The following is a 20202-nucleotide window of genomic DNA, read 5'->3' on the forward strand; positions in this document are numbered from 1 at the left end:
AACAGATAAAGAAGGAAATAAAGGTAACTTTTTTAGTGAGGCAATGAGCAGTTAGAAGGAATGGTTTTATGCAATATTATATGCAATAAAAGGTGAAAAAGAGTTTGCAAGTTGAACACGTTAATTTGTTGGTTATTAAAAGAGAATGACGAACGTTAGTTATATTGTTAAAAGACTTTGTAATAATATGTCATGAGTTGTATGTAGAAAGTTTGTGTATTGGGTCCTCATTAAATATTGATTCGGGCTTATTATTTGGGACAACTCTTTCAACATGATTATTTTCATTCTAAGGACCTCGAACCCGAAACTTGTCACTAAGGATGGAGAAATCTAAACCATCTCATTATGACCTATGTTGATGTATTTTATATGTAGAAAGTTTGTGTATTGGGGTCTCATTAAATTCGAGTTCGCGCATTGCAGGACTTATTTTTCTGGATAATGCTTCCAACATGATTTTCTTTTCATTTGAGGAGCTCGAACCCGAAACTTGTCACTAAGGATGGAGAAATCTGAACCATCCCATTACGACCTATGTGGATGTATTTTGTAGGTAGAAAGTTTGTGTATTGGAGTCCCATTAAATTTGGATTTGCGCATTGCAAGACTATTTTTTGGGACAACACTCGCAACATGATTTTTTTCATTCCGAGGAGCTCGAACTGAAAACTTGTTACTAAGGATAGAGAAATCCAAATCATTCCATCACGACCTTGATGTATGACCTTTTTTGTGATAACTGAATTTGAGATATCTTTTTAGAAAAAAAAACAAATGAATTCTTGTTGAAGGGTCGGCGAAAAAAGATAGTAGTTTGTTGCGGGACGAAATGTTTATAATTAGCCCATTCAACTAATTAATAATATTTTCCTCTTTGATTAATTTAACAACATTTAATTAAAACACTATGTTTAAAATGTTAATGTGGTTCTATATAAATTAAAGGAAGAAAATATTACTTATTATAAAGACTTAAATTCAATTTAGTTAAATACAATAGGTCAGACGAAGTGTAACTCTATTATGGCAAGCATAAGCATTTTAAAGTTTTTTCTCTTTTCTATTTTTGGTTGTTGTTGTTGTCCAACTATGTTATTTTTGTTTTGTTAACTTGAGCTGAAAAAAGAAAAAGAAAAAAAATTATACATATCTCTTATCTCTTATAGTAGGTAATAAAAGCCATTAATTACCAAGAAAAAGGTCCCACTCAAGGGTTTTCACTGAAAATTAAAAAAAATCAATATTAAATAATTTTAATTTTTCAATAGGTATTTATATATGTAATCAGTTTGGTTTAATTTTTTCAGATATTTTTTTATTTAAAATCAAAACCAAATCAATATTCCTTGTTGGTCACCTTTTAAAGTTGAAAATTAAAACAAGAAAATATCAATTTTTTCTTTCAATTTTAAAAATTCTCTGGTAGATCTTTAATGTTTTGCGCTCTTATTTGTTAGTCTAGTTCTTTGCATTTACCATAATTTCATATAGAAGTATATTTTAGGCATAATAGATAAATGTATTTTTTTAACTTGCCTTAATTGGCATTATGCCTAATTAACACTAAAGCTTGTATTATGCTAGGACACGTGTGTCTATTTGGGACGTCTGTCTATTTGTACACACTCAAAATTAGAGGACTTAGATGTCAGCTAAAGTCAAATTAGGGATGGCAATGGGGCGGTGTAGGGTGGGGACGGGGCAGATTGAGCTTAACCCGCAAAATTTTTATCCACCCCACCCTGCCCCGCATAACATTTTTTTTAAATTTTCAACCCGCCCCATCCCGCCCCGCATAGATTCGCTCTACATGAACCCGCCCCACATACTTTTTTTAATATTTTCTTTTTCTAGTTAAGTTTGACACTAAAAATAAATTCATTGTTTCATTAAGTTGTATTAATATAATAGGATAGTGACTAAATTTTTATTTTTAGAGGTCGATTGGGAAACAAAGTAAGAAATTGAATTATTTTTTATCGAACCATTTTCATTTACTATCTTGAATATTTTAGTAGCTTTAAAGAAATTATCTTAATAAATAATGCTCTGTCACTCTTATAACATATAAAAATTTAAATTAAATTTAAACCCACAGAAAATCACATATACCTGCAATCTGCCCTGCCCTGCATTAGTTTTAAAAAAAACCCACTTCAATCCCCCTCCCCCCATCCCACAACCTTAAATCCGCCCCGCCCCAACCCCGCATCCTCCCCGCCCATTGCCATCCCTAAGTCAAGTTAATTATGATACGCAAGACACGTGCATCTACTTGTATACACTCAAAATTGGAGTGTATAGCCAAGTTAAACGGTCACGTTTACGTATTATGCTTATATTTCATACGTCCTACATGTCCTATGTGGCTATTCGCACCCTACATATATTATGTTATGTAGGACACATATGTTCACCTATACACACTTGAAATTGAAAAACTTAGATATAAATCAAGTTAAACGTGCACGTTTATGTATTATACGATTATTTTATAAGTGATTAACTAGAACATGCCAGCAGAGCCAACTCAACAACATTGGGGGCCTAAAGCGAAACTGAAGAGAGGGGCCCTAATATTTTTTTTTATCATATATACTTTTATTTAAAATCTACTTTTCTAGCTATTTTAGATGTGAAGTCATTAGGTACTGTTTTATAATCAATTTGTTTTAATAATTCTTTTTCAAATGGTAATATAGCTAATCCATTCAATCTCTCTTGAGACATTGTTGATCATAAAGAAGATTTAATCAATTTTAATTTCAAAAAAACTTATTTCGGTTGAGGCAACGGTTACAGGAATTGTTAACATTATTCTATAAGCAATATCTGTATTTGAAAAAGAATCAAGTCTTTTTATTTGATTGAGTATTTTCATTAGATCATTATTTTCTACTTGTATTATTTTCCTTAACACTTTTAATTCAAAAAATAAATATAAACCATCAATATCAGAATAACTATTACATGTTGAAGAAAGTTCAAAGCTAAGACAATTTTTTTTAAAATTCTCATCAAGTGATCTCAATATTTTACCTCTAAATAAGAAATCAAAAATATTTCCATATGCTTCAATTGGTTCAAATCTATTTTGATGTGAAAAAATAATTTGATCTACTCTACATATATAAAGCAATCAACTCTAAAAGATTCTTCATGGGACTTTGTGATTTCGCTATTCATATTTTCATCAAATTGTTTCTTACGAAATTCAGATTTATTTTAATCTCATATGCAATTTCCTTAGTAGAAACCATAACACTCATAGTATATATAATTTTTTTTAATTTTTTTTTCACATGTATAAGTAATTATTTTTTTAAAATGGGGGCCCAAAATATATGGGGCCCCAAGCGATGGCTTTAGTGGCCTAGGGGTTAAGACGTCCCTGCATGCCAGTGATGTTTTCTGTTAAAGGTATAGATAGAGGGTTTGAACCGTTTCTAATCCATTAACTTTTCACATTTCAAAAGGGGAAAATAAGAGGAAAAGGCTTTTAATAACGCGGCTTGTCATTGTTTTAGTTTTAGTTTGCTTGATAAAAATAATGCCGTGGCTTCATTGACAATTTAAACAAAATTATGAAGCAACGTATGTAAACATGTTACATGTCATCTATTGTATTTTATGCATGCTGTGAATTGCTCAATTTAGGTGCGGATTTAGAATTTGAAGTTTGTGAGTTTCAGTAATAATTTCAAATTAATATATAATAATTAAATTTACAGTAAAATATTTAGAGACATTTAGTCAATTTCTTAATAAATATATGAAACAACTTGTAGTATTGTAGATCTGCCTTGAAGTAAAGTATCTCATGATTATTTTGTTGTTAGCTATGCAATAAATTTTATTTATATACACGGTTACGGTAAGTATTTCTTACACGATTAATAACTTATTATAGTAGGCAGTGACATAGCCAGAAATTTTATGAAAGAGGTCCAAACTTTGAATAGTAAATTATTTTTAAAAAATGATGATTTATAGAGATTCTATTTCAGATTCTATTTATAATAATATTGTGATATAATTTGGTTAAATGGGTCTCCTATTTATAGAGAAAGAAAACCTTATTCCAAAAGGAAAATGTATTAAAATTTAAGGAAATCTTCAAGAATTTTATGAAGGAGGTCCGAACTTTGAATAGTAATTTTTTTTTAAAAAATGATGATTTATAGAGATTATATTTTTAATAATATTGTGATATAATTTGGGTAAATTGGTCTCCTATTTATAGAGAAAGAAAACTTTATTCCAAAAGGAAAATGTATTAAAATTTAAGGAAATCTTATTATTCCACAAGGAAAATGTATTAAAATATAAGAAATCTTATTCCACAAGGAAAAGGTATCAAAATTTAAGAAAATAATTCAATTTTAATTAAAAAGAAATCCTTATTTTGTGAGATTTGAACTTGGGTCACTCAAGAGAAGCTTGACACTATTTACCAATAAGCTACTGAACAATTATGTTAAACTTATGCCTAAGCGAGTGGGTTTGCAATAGCCCTAGCCATCTGCACTACAGGTTACTTTGTTATTTCAAGGTGTCCAAAATATCATATATATCAATATAAGTCAAAACTTTACGTGTATATATAGTATAATTTTTCGACGAAGGATGTCCAATTAAGGTGGCTCTGCCCCTGATAGTAGTAGGTTAATAACCATTTTTTCAAGTTATTAATTGATACTTATCATAAAAAATCATCTGCAATTACCTTTTTAAGGTATAATTGACCTGATTATACAAGTATAGTTTATATCGTTAAGAGTATAAAACTTAAACTCCAAAACAATTGCCTCTGTTCTAAGTTTTCAAATGTAATTAGTCTTCCATGGTCTTACCCCCATGCAATCACAGCATGACAGCAAATCATAGACAAGTGTTAGCTTAAAGTGATTGAAACTCTTATCTTTCTACCTAATCAGTTGGAAGATTCTCCGAAATTAATTATTTCCTCCATCTCAAAATAAGTATCATTTTAGCTCATTTCTTACCTATTAAAAAAAATGTAAGATATAATTACTAAATTATTCCTACTTATTAGATATTTCTTAAGAATTGAACTCTATTAGTAGTTTTTTAATACAAGGGTATAGTTCAAACCAATTACCATTATTGTCTTGAATTCCTAATACGATACTTATTTTAGCATAATTTTTTAATACCAAAACGACACTTATTTTGGATGGAGAGAATATTTGATTATTCAAAACCCAAATTTCTGAGCTCGGCAATACATACAAATGAAAATTATTACCACGAAAAACCACTTTATTTTTACACAAATAATGAACAGTGCATGATGCATATCTAGAATGCAATCAATACCAACTAAAGATATCTAAATTTTTTCAGCTTAAAAACATGTGGTATTTACAATGTCAGCCCCATTTGTGGCTTCACAATCAACTTTGTGCTTTAAGCAAACTAAAATCAACAAAGACACTCATGATCTTGACTGAAATCTGAATTGTTGAGCAATCTTTGAACTGATTATCATGACCAAATACATATGGTTCCACTCTTATCTGAGGTGGCCAAAGGATTACCAAGACCACTCCATGAACAACAAAGTACAGAGGATGTGTGTTCTTTCAATGTGCTTACCATTTTACCGTTTGATACTGACCAAATATGAACAGATCCATCAACAGAACCTGCAGTAACATAACTGTCATCGGCACTAATACAGGATCGGCTCCAATTAGATGCAACTCGATTTGCATTTGATCTGAAAGTGCCACAAATTTCAAGGGTGCGTATATCGAATAGATTGTGCAAGTTGTCTCTCCCACTGGTTAATATCATGTTTCCATTCCGAGAGAGTGAAACTGATGTAACAGCCTGTGAATGTGCAGCAACTTCACTCAGAAGCTTGCCTGTTTGAACATCCCATAATCTAAGATTACCATCAACATGACCGGAACAGATGGTCAGTGCATCCATGCTAAACGCAAGGCTGTTACAGTTGCTGTGAAATATGATAGTGTTGTTACAGTAACCCTTCTGCAGATCCCAAACTTTTATTGTGCGATCATATGCAGCACTCACCACATAGCGACTTGAAAATTTGCTCACATCAACTGCACAAACCTTGTCAATGTGCCCAGTAAGAGTATGCCGTATCCTGCCTGAATTTGCATCCCACACATACAAATTATTTGAACTACTTGCTGCTATGATGAATTTGTTATCATGTGTGATGGAAAGATCAAGAACAGAACCCAGACAACCATAAAAACTGTTGGTTAATGATCCACTTGTGGTATCCCACATTTTAATTGCCCGATCCTGCCCTCCACTTATCAATTTACTTGAGTTATACTCAAAAAGAATCGAGGCACATCCACCATCATGGGCGGGGATCCTTTGCTTGCATGTACTAGGGATGGAAGATTCTACGTAAAATTCTGCACCATCTTCACTTTGGCGGACCACACCGTCCACTTGTTGACGAGCAAGTTTCTCTATACTGGCGACCTTGACCTTATCAAGCATATCTCCGTAGAGAGCATTTGCCTAGCAACACAAAAAATAACAAATAAGAAAATGCAAGAGAACCTACCATGGGTAAATCATTGTAAAACATATAAAAAATGCTGACTGAAAATATAGTTCCCCTAACCCTACTATTCTATTAGGAGAATTGCAGATATGATCATTGGCAGTTCCAATGGATTAGCCAAACTTGTCAAAGATTTGAATTTTGTTCAGATTACAGGATAAGTTTGCTGTAGAATAACTTGCTAAGAGATGGAGCTCGCCTCTTATTTCGGGTGGCAGAACAACATGACTAAAAGTTTTAGTATGAAGGACTACTGCCAAACAGTCACTAAGTTTTGTTAATTAAAAGTAGTGCCGGCAAAATGAGCCCATATTTTGGTAACCCACCCAATCCGTCCATATTTTAATGGGTTGGATGAGTGATTTTTTATATGGGTTGATACCCATATTCAACCCATAAAAATATGGGTAAAATATGGATTAGCCAAATGGGTTAAGCTTCTAACTTTTATTCACTCAAAATTCATAATATCACTAAAAATAGTGTAACTTCTCTTCATTTTTCTGTTATTCTATTCTATAAAACTATTATTTTCTTCTCTATAATTGAAAAGGTGAAGTATTTGACCCTCCAAAAATATATATTTTAAATGTACATTTCTTTTGTTAATTATAATTATATTTTTTTTATTTCTTTAATTTTATATTGGATAATAAATAATAGTGTAAAATAAGCAAATCATGTATTAGTATTGACATTACTTAAAGTGCATTAAGCATGTTTTAGTCCTAAAATGCAAATATTCATTTACTTTGAAATAAAAAATATTTTCCCCTTGTTATTGTAATAAATTTATTTTATATTGAAAAGTTAATAGGATTTTTTATTTTATTTTTATGATACAATAAAACAAAATGAAGCATTTTCAACATTTTTCACCTAAAAAAAGACTAAAATATTTTCTCCATATTGAATTCTTAAGTAAAGTACTATTTATATATGAAAATATGGGTAAATATGGGTAAACTAGTATTTTACCCAACCCATTTATACTCATATCAAATATGGCCAGGTTGAATTTTTACCCATTTTGTGTTGACCCATTTTCAACCCGCCCAAATTTGACCCAACCCGCCCATTTGCCACCACTAATTAAAAGGCAAAAGATACATGTTGACAAACCAATAATAACCCTCATTAACAGTTCATTTCCAGATCTCAGAAACTTTACATTATACCGACATGAAATTAGTATTATGAGACGAAGATACTGGAGATACCCAAGTAATGAAGTCCTACACCGATCAACACCAGCCACTCCAGCATGAGGGAAAGTAAAATATTGAGCATCTGTAGTTTCAGTATGGGCGCTTTCTTTCCCAAATATTTAGAGAACCACAAGTTGTTAATATTTGAGCAATCATAAAATATGATACTCCTTTATCTTAGGGTGGCTTATATCATTCATCTGTCCACATCCCAAAGGCAGTAGATTATACTAAAATATAAGCTTCTAAAGTTAGCGTAGTTCTTTATCATTTTTTCCCCTTATTCAGCAGTAGTTTTTTATCATTGAAGTCTTAAAAAGATAGAGCGTGCCACATGGATAGCATCCAAGAGTGTGGTCTAGTGGTCAATGAAGTGAGTGAAAACCACATGACAAGTTCAAATCCTAGTAGTGATAAACACTCTAGATTATTTCTCCCATCTACTTAAGCCTTGATGGATAGAGTTATTCGGTACCTGTGCTAGTGGGAGGTACTATATACTAGTGGAGTAGTCGAGGTATGCAAAAGCTGGCACAAAAACCACCATCATCAAAGAAAGAATGTGCCACATGGATGGGTAACGGGGACAGTAGTTGAAGGATATAAGAACAACTTAACAGGTTGAGGATTATATTAAGTGTAGAGAAATCTCCATGACAACAAGCCTAAATAAATGCAGGCTTCTTCAATTTGGGATACATTAGTAATTAAAGTACAATTTATTACTGCAACAGAATATGCATCTTAGCTCTCTAACGCACACTCAATTTGTATGAACAATCAGAGGTTCAAAATATTAAAGAACCACAAATAGCAAAGCACATAAAGGATAAACAGCGAGAATTACTCAATACCTCGTTAAGGCGCTCAGCATCCTGCATCTTCTGCAGCATCCATCGGTCAACCAACGTTTTATTTTCTGCCTCAGCATTGTTTGCTCTCAGAGTCATTGCTTCAAGTTGTGCTTTAAGGTCCTGGTGCTCAGCCATAAGCAATTCCAAAGCTTTAGTCTTTTCCCCAAGAAGTTCAGTTAAATGTGAACATTCATCCCTGCAGCACACTCATCAATGAAAGTAATTGAGCAGTTATACTCCATCCTGGCAACCAAAGTAAAACAGTTGAGCGCATCTTAGGACATCCAAAGTAAACTTAATTTGTTAAATTGGGAAACTAAGATACTATTTTATAATCTTAAACATGAAAGTTCATTCAGAAGCTTGAAACTGAATCAACTTTTGCTAAGGATCATATTACTGAAGTTTTTGTCCAGCTAATTCTAAGCAATCCCTAGTGTATTCCTTTATTTCTGTCCTTTTATTACTTTTCACGTGCTTCTTTTTTGTCGCAAAGGGAAGAGTGTAATTTAGGACATCAAATGTTTTAGAAGGATGAGAATAACACCTTGCTTGATTTAGCTCATTTTGAAGGTCAGTAATGAGAGTTTCCTTCTCCTGAAGTAAAGATTTTGATGCTCTGGATTCAGCTACTTCCACCACAAGCTGCTCTGACAGTCGTGCTTGAGCTTTGTAACATTGTTGAAGTTCCACTTCAAGATTTTCAGCTTTCTCTTTCCACTCTGAACCCTAAAACCATAGGGACAACATAAGCACGCGGACAACTTTATCAGCAACGTATAGCTACAAGAGAAGTGACTGAGTGCAAAAAATTCCACATGCACAGGTTGTAGTTAAAATTTCTATGTAGAAAGCTGCAGTTGGTAAGTTCAACTTGCATCTCATTCCTTAAGCACGATTTAAGGGCGATAAGTAAATTCTACATCATGCATACCAAGTGATCTTGAAAGTCAAGAGAGCTGACAAGAATACTCCGTAAAACATTTTCCATTATCATGTTCTAACAAAAGGAACACAAAGAAAACTTCCCTTATTTGATTAGCTCAAAGCTCCTATATATAGAATCCTCTTTTATGTTGTTAACACTCTATTTAACTACATTTTTCTCTTTTCTTGTTTCACTTGGTATCAAATTCTGTCTTCCAGAGATTAATCTCGTTAAAATGATTGAAAAGGTGAAACCATGGCCCTGAAGTCCTCCGCTCATGGAGTTGAGGTTTCAAGTTAGCAGTTCAGTCTCATGCAGTGCAAAATCAGTTTGACTCATGACTAAATTAGTTTCTTTGAGGGAACATAGTTAAGAAAATCATAAAGAACATTACATAGAGATCTTTTGTTATCTTACGATAATTAAGAATCAGAAGAAGTAGGGAAGTTGTATTATTTATATGCTCAAACTCATATACAAAGAGCTCTCATGTATGTCATTAATCACTCAACTCACAATAGTTTCTCTATCTTCTTTTCTCTCTTTACATAAACATTAATGGTCACTATATGTTCATTTCAATTTTTTAACTTCTCATTTAATTTTGTTTTATTGTCAACAAGGAGCTGGTGCCTATAACTGATTGGGGAACAAGGTCCATCCACATGTAACTTGGTCTTTAAACACTACCAAAAGCAAGTTGTTTTCAAGCGCCAGTGTAAGTAGAATACATGATTTTTTAAAGCTCAAACTTGGGAAGTTTCGGGTAAATGAACTCATGTTCGTTCAATCAGTAAGATCGATACAAGATCACAGAAAACAACAGATGAAAGATACATCTAAATTGAAAATTTTGGAAGTCTGCCATGATCCCACTCAGACATAAAACCAGGGAAATCAACTAATGTGCAAGCCTAACTATGAACGACTGTGATAAAAAAAAACTTAATGAAATTCTACCGATATGGTCAGAGGCGGATGTATGTAGCATATGGTCCTTTCAACGCATTGAATAAATTTATATACGAATTTCCATGAAAATTGCAACAAATAGTAGATACGAACCTATAACTTCAAAGATAAAATAAGGTTCAATCCTCAGAATCTTAAATTTAGAACATTTAAACTTAAATCTCGGAACCACCTCTAGACATGATATGCACTTGTAATTTTCATGTCAAACAAACAAAACACAGATGAAAATGCCAAATTGGATACAAAACGTTCATTAATGTTGGGTAACTTCTTGCAGATCCTTTCCGCACAGCTCAATAATTGCTTTTTTTAAAGTAATCATTACTCAATAAAGTCATAAAACATAATAGAAAAAAATAAATAACCAAATTACCAACTCGAAAAAGAACAAAAAAAAAAAAAGCAACAAGGGAGAATAGAAGGGCACCTGCAAAACGAAAGGCCTATTGAGGGCAGCCAAAGCAGGGGCATGAGCCCCTTCTTCCACTAAATGCCGCTTTCTTAGGGCCTTTAAAGCATGCTTGATTGCTTCTATAGCAACTTCTTCGTATGCCCTAACACAAAAACAAAAAACAATCTTCAAAATTCAAAATTCAAATGAAATCGAACAAAATCAGTTTTGGATATTGAAAGAACCTTAAGATTAATATGTTTACAACTTACATATTTGATAAATTTGCCGAATCACACACACAATTTGCGAAATTCAGATTCGTAAGGAGCTAATTATGAATTTATTTTTCCTGTAGCAGCTGACCTTGGTTTTTTGGTCGGGCCGGGTCGTGTGCCCCGTTTTATAGCGATCTAATCAATTTTGTTTCCAGAGAGATCATATTTGACCCATTAATTAATAAGATAATATTATTATATTGCTCATTAAATATATTAAATTTGATACTTTGAAAAATATATTAGATATTGAATAATATTTAATATTAAGGGTAGAATAGAAGAGTTTAGGGTTTAGGGTTTATAAAATGATAAATTATTTCTTAGTTTTCTAAATTTGACAACTATTTTTGGTATAGTGCACGAGTAAAAATAGACGGAGAGAGTACTACTTAAAAGTATCCCACCATTTGTATCAGATAAATTATTCCATATACCTAGTGGGATAACTTATTCCAAGATAATTAACCCTAAAATAACTTGTTCCTAGCCAAACAACCCCTTATAGTCTTGATTTCTTAATGGGACACTTATTTTGAGATAATTTTTAAAAAAATTTATTTTGGGATAGAGAGAATATTTGATTATTCAAGACCCAAACTTGTGAGCACGAATATACATACACATGAAAATTATCACCACGAAAGACCACTTTATTTTTCCACAAAAAACTAACAGTTCATATATCCACAATCCAATCAATATCAACAAAAGATATCTAAAAAAATCAGCTTAAAAGCTTAATATTACAATGTCAGCCCCTTTTGGCATGACGTTTATATATGGACGATGCTCATTTATGGCTTCACAATCACTATGATGACCAACTTTGTGCTTTAAGAAAACTAAAATCAACAATGACACTCGTGATCCTCACTGAAATCTCAATTACTGAGCAATCTTTGAACTGATATCATGACCAAATACATATGGTTCCACTCTTATCTGAGGTGGCCAAAGGATCACCAAAACCACCCCATGAACAACTAAGTACAGAGGATGTGTGTTCTTTCAATGTTCTTACCATTTTACCGTTTGATATTGACCAAATATGAACAGATCCATCAACAGAACCTGCAGTAACATAACCGTCATCAGCACTAATACAGGATCGGCTCCAATCAGATCCAACTCGATTTGCATTTGATTTGAAAGTGCTACAAATTTCAAGGGTGCGTATATCGAATAGATTGTGCAAGTTGTCTCTCCCACTGGTTAATATCATGTTTCCATTCCGAGAGAGTGAAACTGATGTAACAGCCTTTGAATGTGCAGCAACTTCACTCAGAAGCTTGCCTGTTTTAACATCCCATAATCTAAGATTACCATTAACATGACCGGAACAGAGAGTCAGTCCATCCGTGCTTAACGAAAGGCTGTTACAGTTACTGTGAAATATGATAGTGTTGTTACAGTAACCCGTCTGCAGATCCCAAACTTTTATTGTGCGATCATATGCAGCACTCACCACATAGCGACTTGAAGGTCTGCTCACATCAACTGCACAAACCTTGTTGCTGTGCCCATTAAGAATATGGTCTATCCTGCCTGAATTTGCATTCCACACATACAAGGCATTTGAACTACTTGCTGCTATGATGTTATCATGTGTAATGGAAAGATCAAGGACCGAACCCTGACAACCATAAAGAATGTTACTTAATGTTCCACTTCTAGTATCCCAAATTTTAACTTCCCGATCCTGCCCACCGCTTATCAATTTACTGGACTTATAATCAAAAAGAATCGAGGTACATCCACCATCATGGGCGGGGATCCTTTGCCAGCATGTACTAGGAATGGAAGACTCAAAGTAAGCTTCTGCAGCATCTTCACTTTGGGGGACCACACCGTCCACTTGTGGACGAGGAAGTTTCTTTATACTGGCGATCTTGAACTTATCAAGCATATTTTCATAGAGAGCATTAGACTAGCAACACAAAAAATAACAAATAAGAAAATGCAAGAGAACCTATCATGGGTAAATCATTGTAAAACATATAAAAAATACTGACTGAAAATATAGTGCCCCTAACCGGCTAACCCTATTATTCTATTAGGAGAATTGAATAAATGATCATTGGCAGTTCCTTTGGATTAGCCAAACTTGTCAAAGATTTGAATTTTGTTCAGATTACAGGGTAGATTTGCTGTAGAATAACTTGTTAAGAGATGGAGCTCGCCTCCTCGTTTTGGTGGCAGAACAACATGATTAAAAGTTTTAGCATGGAGAACTACTACCAAACAGTCACTAAGTCCTGTTAATAAAAAGGCAAAAGATGCATCTACCATTCATTGAATAAATACATGTCGACAAACCAATAATAACCCTTACTAACAGTTCATTTCCAGATCTCAGAAATTTTGCATAATACTGACATGAAATAGTTATTATGAGACGAAGATATTGGAGATACCCCAGTAATAAAATCCTACACCGATCACCACCAGCCACTCCAGCATGACGGAAAGTAAAATGTCAAGCATCTGGAGTTTCAGTATGTGCGCTTACTTACCCAAATATTTAGAGAACCACAAGTTGTTAATATTTGAGCACTCATAAGATATGATACTCCTTTATCTTATGGTGGCTTTATGTCATTCATCTGTCCAAAACGTAAAGGCTAGATTATACTTAAAATATTAGCATAGTTCTTTATCATTTTATTTTTCATTTTTCCCCTTCTTGGTAGTAGTAGTTCTTCATCATTGAAGTCTTAAAATGGATAGAGTATGCCACATGGATAGCATCCAAGAGTGTCACCTAGTGGTCAATGAAGTGAGTGAAAACCGCATGGAGTTCCAAATCCCAGTAGTGATAAACACTCTAGATTATTTCTCCCATCTACCTAAGCCTTGATGGATAGAGTTATTCGGTACCTATGCTGGTGGGAGGTACCAGATACTAGTGGAGTAGTCGAGGTATGCACAAGCCGGCACAAACACCACCATCATAAAAAAAAGAATGTGCCACATGGATGGGTAACAGGGACAGTAGTTGAAGGATATAAGAACAACTGAACAGGTTGAGGGTTATATTAAGTGTAGAGAAATCTCCATGACGAGAAGCCAAAATAAGGCTTCTTGAATTGGTGATACATTATTAATTAAAGTACAGTTTATTACTGCAACAGAAATATGCATCTTAGCTCTCTAACAGTAACGAAGTGTGATGAACACTCAATTTGTATGAAAAGTCAGAGGTTCAAAATGTTAAAGAACCACAAATAGCAAAGCACACAAAAGGATAAAGAGCAAGAATTACTCAATACCTCGTTAAGGCGCTCAGCATCCTGCATCTTCTGCAGCCACCATCGGTCAACCAATATTTTAGTTTCTGCCCTCCGAGTAACAGCTTCACGTTGTGCCTTAAGCTCCTGATGCTTGGACATAATCAATTCCAAAGATTTACTCTTTTCCTCAAGAAGTTCAGTTAAACGTGAACATTCATCCCTGCAGCACACTCATCAATGAAAGAATTGAGCAGTTAAACTCCATCCTGGCAACCAAAGTAAAACAGTTGAGCTCATCTTAGGACATCAAAAGTAAACTTTATTTGTTAAATTGGGAAACTAAGATACTATTTTATAATCTTAAACATGATAGTTCATTCAGAAGCTTGAAACAGAATCACCTTTTGGTAAGGATCATAATTCTAAGCAATCCCTAGTGTATTCCTTTATTTCTGTCCTTTTATTACTTTTCACGTGCTTCTTTTTTGTCGCAAAGGGAAGAGTGTAATTTAGGACATCAAATGTTTTAGGAGGATGAGAATAACACCTTGCTTGATTTAGCTCATTTTGAAGGTCAGTAATGAGAGTTTCCTTCTCCTGAAGTAAAGATTTTGATGCTCTGGATTCAGCTACTGTCACCACAAGCTGCTCTGACAGTAGTGCTTGAGCTTTGTGACATTGTTGAAGTTCCACTTCAAGATTTTCAGCTTTCTCTTTCCACTCTGAACCCTAAAATCACAGGAACTACATAAGCACACGGATAACTTTCTCAGCAACGCATAGTTAGAAGAGAAGTGACTGAGTGCAAACAATTCCACATTCACCGGTAACTAAAATTTCTATGTAGAAAGCTGCAGTTGGTCAGTTTAACCTGCATCTCATTCCTTAAGCACGATATTATTGGCAATAAGTAAACTCTACATCATGCATGCCAAGTGACTCACTACCTGGAAAAAACTACAAAATATGAACTGCTTAAAAGCCAAGAGAAATATTAAATATATCACAAAACATTCTTACAATTACGTTTGTTGAAAGTCAAGAGAGTTGACAAGAATACTCAGTAAAACATTTTCCACTATCATGTCCTAACAAAAGGAACTCACAGAATTAGAAAACTTTCCTTATTTGATTAGCTCAAAGCTCCTACATATAGAATCCTCTTATATGTTGTAACACTCCATTTAACAACAGTTTTTTCTTTTTCTTGTTTCACTTTGTATCAAGTTCTATCTTCCGGAGCTTAATCTAGTTAAGATGAATGAAAAGGTGAAATTGTGGCCCTGAAGTCCTCCGTTCATGTTGCTGAGGTTTCAAGTTAGCAGTTTATGCTGTCAAATTAATGGCTCACATTTGCCCAATCAGCATCATATCATTTAGTCAGCACTATGAATTGAACATGATCTGGTTACGCTGACAGCATGATAGTCTTTGTCGTCAACCTGGTAGCATGCACCTCAAATCCAGTCATTTCTGATGTATGTGCAATTGCGCCATCGCCAAGTCAGTCTCATGCAGTGCAAAATCTCATGACTGGATTAGATTCTTTGAGGGAACATATTAAAAGTCAAGAAAACCATTAACAACATTACAAAGAGATTTTTCATTATCTTACAATTATTAAGAATCAGAAGAACTAGGGAAGCTGTCTTATTTATTTGCTCCAACTCATATACAAAGAACTCTCATGTAGGTCGTTAATCACTCAACTCAACAAGAGTTTCTCTATCTTCTTTTCTCTCTTTACATAAATATCAATGGTCACTAAGGGTGTGTTTGGTACGAAGGAAAATGTTTTCTAGAAAAGGTTTCCAATTTTCTCATGTTTGGTTGGCGTAAATGTTTTGGAAAATGTTTTTCAAATCAACTTTTTTTCCTCAAATTTAAGGAAAAATGACATCTCTTAAAAAAACAAAAAAACTAGGAAAGCATTTTCCAAAATCATTTTGAACCTCACTCTTCAACTTTCCATCCTAACTTAAGTTTCACCTATCAATTCCCGATACTAATCCTGGATCCGAACTCTTGATTCTCAATTCGAGACCCAACTCTCGACCTCGATTCGAAACCTAGTTCCCGAGTTTTAGATTGAGTCAGGGTCAGATCTCGAGTTAGGATTGGAGGTCAAATTTTGGGTCGGGATCGGGGTCTCAATTCAAGGTTGGGGTCAGGTCGGGTCTCGGGGTCAGATCCCAATTCATAAGTTGGATCCTGAATCGGATGTTTGGGTCGGGAGTCGGGGTCAAGTCTCGAGTCGGGTCTTGGGGTTGGATTTCGATTCAAAAGTTGTATCCTGAGTTGGATGTTGGGGTCGGGAGTCAAGGTTGGGTCTCTGGTCGAGTCTCAGGATCATATTTCAGTCTGAATGTCGGACTCGGGTCAGGAGACGGGGTTAGGTCCTGGGTTGGGTCTTGGGACCGTGTTTCGATCCTGAGGTGCCGGATCGATTATTGGCTTGGTTTTCACATCAGAACCTATTTTCCTAAAAGGTATTTTTTACTCTATAGTCTAAAATAAAAGATATTTTCTAAAGAATGTTTTTCATACACCAATCATACACAAGAACATATTTTTTCGGAAAATTCCCTCACCAACCAAACATACGAAAATAAGTTAGAAACCAACTTATTTTCCAAAAAAAAAAAAAAAAAATTTTTGATGGAAAATATTTTCCTTTCATACCAAACACACCCTAAATGTTCATTTTTCTATTTTTTAATTTCTCATTTTTTTCTTGTTTTATTGCCAACAAGGAGGTGATGCCCATAACTTTTTGGGGAACAAAGTCCATCCACGAGTAACTTGGTCTTTAAACCCTACCAAAAGCAAGTTGTTTTCCAGCGCCAGTTAAGCAGAATACATTATTGTTTAAAGCTCACATTTGGGAAATTTCGGGGAAGTGAATTCATGTTCGTTAGATCGATACAAGATCACATAAAACAACAGATGAAATATACATCTAAGTTGAAAATTTTGGAATTCTGTGATGAATCATGATCCCGCTCAGACATAAAACCAGGGAAATCAACTAATGTGCATGCCTAATTATGAACGACTGTGAACAAAAAAAACTTAATGCAATTCCACCGACACAGTCAAAAGCGGATGTATGTGGCGTACGGTCACCAGGTTCATCTGAACCTGCTACTTTCAACGCACAGAAAAAACTAAATCAACCAAATTACGAACTCGAAAAGTAAAAAAAAAAAGAGAACTATGGAGAATAGAAGAGCACCTGCAAAATGGGAGACCTATTGAAAGCAGCCAAAACAGGGGCATAAGCCCCTTCTTCCACTAAATGCCGATTTCTTAGGGCCTTTAGAGCATGTTCTATTGCTTCTATTGCAACTTCTTTGTATGCCCTAACACAAAAAAAAACAAAAAAAAATCTTCAAAATTCAACTGAAATCGAACAAAATCAGTTCTGGATATTGGAAAAAACTCAAGATTAATATGTTTGTTTAGTATAACTTACATATTTGAGCAATAGCCGAATCACACACTCTAGTTCGTCAGAGTCATTAGCTGAACTTCATCTTTTTGTCAGCCACCAAAATCAGGCCACGTCTATTTGAATTATTTTCTTGTTTCAAAACCTTGCTGTTAATCAACCACTTGCTAGACTTTTGTAAACACAATTAAATTATAAGAATTGTTTAGTTTGACTTGAAACAAAATTTTATTTTTTTAAAAAAGACTTTTTAATCTTATAGTTCTAAATTAAAATTATGTCAAATGTACCAAAATATCCTTTAGGGCCTGTTTGAAAGGACATCTTGGTAATTCGATTTGGTGTAATTACATTGTCTGTCATATTTGGTTGAAGAGATAATTACTTGGTCAACAGGCAATTGGTGTAATTGGCAGGGCTAATTATGCTCTCTAATTCACAGGGAGAGACTGTGAATTGTTTACCAGCTAATTACTTTTTAAATTCTTCTTTTTATTTCTATTATTTTAAGTTTTTTTTTATTTTTCTAAAAGTTTATTTTTTATTTTTTATTATTATATTTCATTTTCTTCTCATTCTCAATCTTACCTCACGTGATTTTATGTAATTTTTTCGTATTATCTATTTCTTTATTCCATGCTTATTTTCTCATTAGCATAATTTTATTAGTATTCTAATTTTTAAATTAAAATAGAATTTATTGTTAAGTAATGTTATAGACTTACATTTTCTTTTTTTAAAAAATAAAAATAAATTATATTTATGTATGCTATGTTGAAATTTGTGATAAGAGTATTATGTTAAATTTTTTGTTCTGAATTTATATTTTCAGTTTTATTTGTTTTAGTAATATTTAATTCACATTGCAAGTCATGTTTTAATTAGACTTTATAGATTATTTTTTTGTCAAACATTTTAATAATTTATGACATTTTATTTATATATTAATCTTTTTATCAAATATACATTTCACGATGTTTGTAGAAATTTCATACTTTTAGTTTTTATGATCGATTCAATTTAAATATAGTAATTTGAAAAAATATAAATCAATATATAGATATTCATGATATTAGTAATACAATCCTCAATACACAATAGAGTATATAACTAATACAAATATTAGTTATACATAGCCTGAAAAAGAGTACCAAATAAAGAACAATTAATATACAGAGCTAATATTTACATTATAAACAACCCCTTAGTCAATTTATGTATTTCATGTTTACTATTTTAGCTATATTAGTGTGGCATATTTTCAATGTTTTACCTGTATTTTACCACTACTTTTTAGTTTCTATTTTTTAACTTTATTTGTTAAATTGTAAGCCTATATAAGGCACGATGTCTGATGCAACGTGGAATTAAACCGTAAAAAGTCTTTCTTCCTCATAGGTTTGCCTTCTCCTTTTACTTTCTTTTTCTAACAAACCTTTTGAATTAGATGATGGTAATGAGATCTTTTTTTTTTTTTGAAGTATAAAACTACTATGTACTATTTAAAATGTATTAAAATTTTCTATAGAAATAAGACATACTAATCATCATCATATCATATATCATATGTCATATCATCATATATCCTATATATATATTATATTAAAAGTTGAAATCCCCTTAATTTAAAGTTAGATTACCAATTTGCCCTTCAATTGAACATTATTTAAATTTATATAACATTATATAAAAAAAAGAATAATATATTTTAATTACCCGAAAAATAAATTCACATTTCAATTACAATAAATAGATTAATTGATCTGTTTATAAATAGAAAAATAAATTTACATTTCCTTCAAATTATGCATTACTCATCACAAACATGTTTATAATATTATTATTGATCCATCTTTTTTTTATTGTCAATTTATTTTCTGTTTATTAAAAATTGAATTTGGAAACTAAAAGATTTTTTTTATTGTCAATTTATTTTCTGTTTATTAAAAATTGAATTTGGAAACTAAAAGATATTAATTTATTTTTACTGTTCGAATAGAGTGTTGAATTTTTCATAATACTTTAACATCATATCACCAATAGCTATGTTTCATCAATGGTCAGAGATAGTGCTATATTTTATAAAAACAATAAAATATACTCATATGTAAACCGGTGGTCTTATCACAAGTCATTGCACTCTCAAGGCAATCTTATCGTATTATCGTTCAACTTTGATGTACAGAAAAATATAGTCATTTGTTTGATACAAATTTTAGGGTCTTTTTTTGTTGTAGTATGCAGAATATGTAATTGCGATTTATATTTATGATAAATTTGTTTTGTGCCTTGTTTATTTCATTA

At 32.8% G+C, this 20202-nt stretch overlaps 2 protein-coding genes across 3 annotated transcripts; both read right to left on the reverse strand.

The window, feature by feature from the left end:
• Positions 1 to 5353: 5353 nt before the first annotated feature.
• LOC125823984 (autophagy-related protein 16-like) lies at positions 5354 to 11350 on the reverse strand. Its single transcript, XM_049503335.1, has 5 exons — positions 11209 to 11350; positions 10973 to 11099; positions 9190 to 9371; positions 8643 to 8838; positions 5354 to 6534 (listed from the first exon to the last, which is right to left on the reverse strand). Coding segments are annotated over exons 1-5 (1530 nt in total). The 5' UTR covers positions 11211 to 11350; the 3' UTR covers positions 5354 to 5511.
• Positions 11351 to 11931: 581 nt separating this feature from the next.
• LOC125823986 (autophagy-related protein 16-like) lies at positions 11932 to 14928 on the reverse strand. 2 transcript variants are annotated; one of them, XM_049503338.1, is made up of 4 exons: positions 14849 to 14928; positions 14487 to 14667; positions 12239 to 13144; positions 11932 to 12159 (listed from the first exon to the last, which is right to left on the reverse strand). In XM_049503338.1, the coding sequence occupies exons 1-4, from the start codon at positions 14863 to 14865 to the stop codon at positions 12103 to 12105; spliced, it is 1161 nt and encodes a 386-aa protein (XP_049359295.1). In that variant the 5' UTR covers positions 14866 to 14928; the 3' UTR covers positions 11932 to 12102. The 2 variants fall into 2 exon arrangements, with proteins under 2 accessions (XP_049359295.1, XP_049359294.1); XM_049503337.1 differs by having other exon boundaries at positions 11932 to 13144.
• Between the last annotated feature and the right edge of the window lie 5274 nt (positions 14929 to 20202).

This window comes from Solanum verrucosum, unplaced genomic scaffold, assembly GCF_900185275.1.
Source record: "Solanum verrucosum unplaced genomic scaffold, falcon-dt-bn FXZP01000088.1, whole genome shotgun sequence".
Classification (NCBI taxonomy): domain Eukaryota; kingdom Viridiplantae; phylum Streptophyta; class Magnoliopsida; order Solanales; family Solanaceae; genus Solanum; species Solanum verrucosum.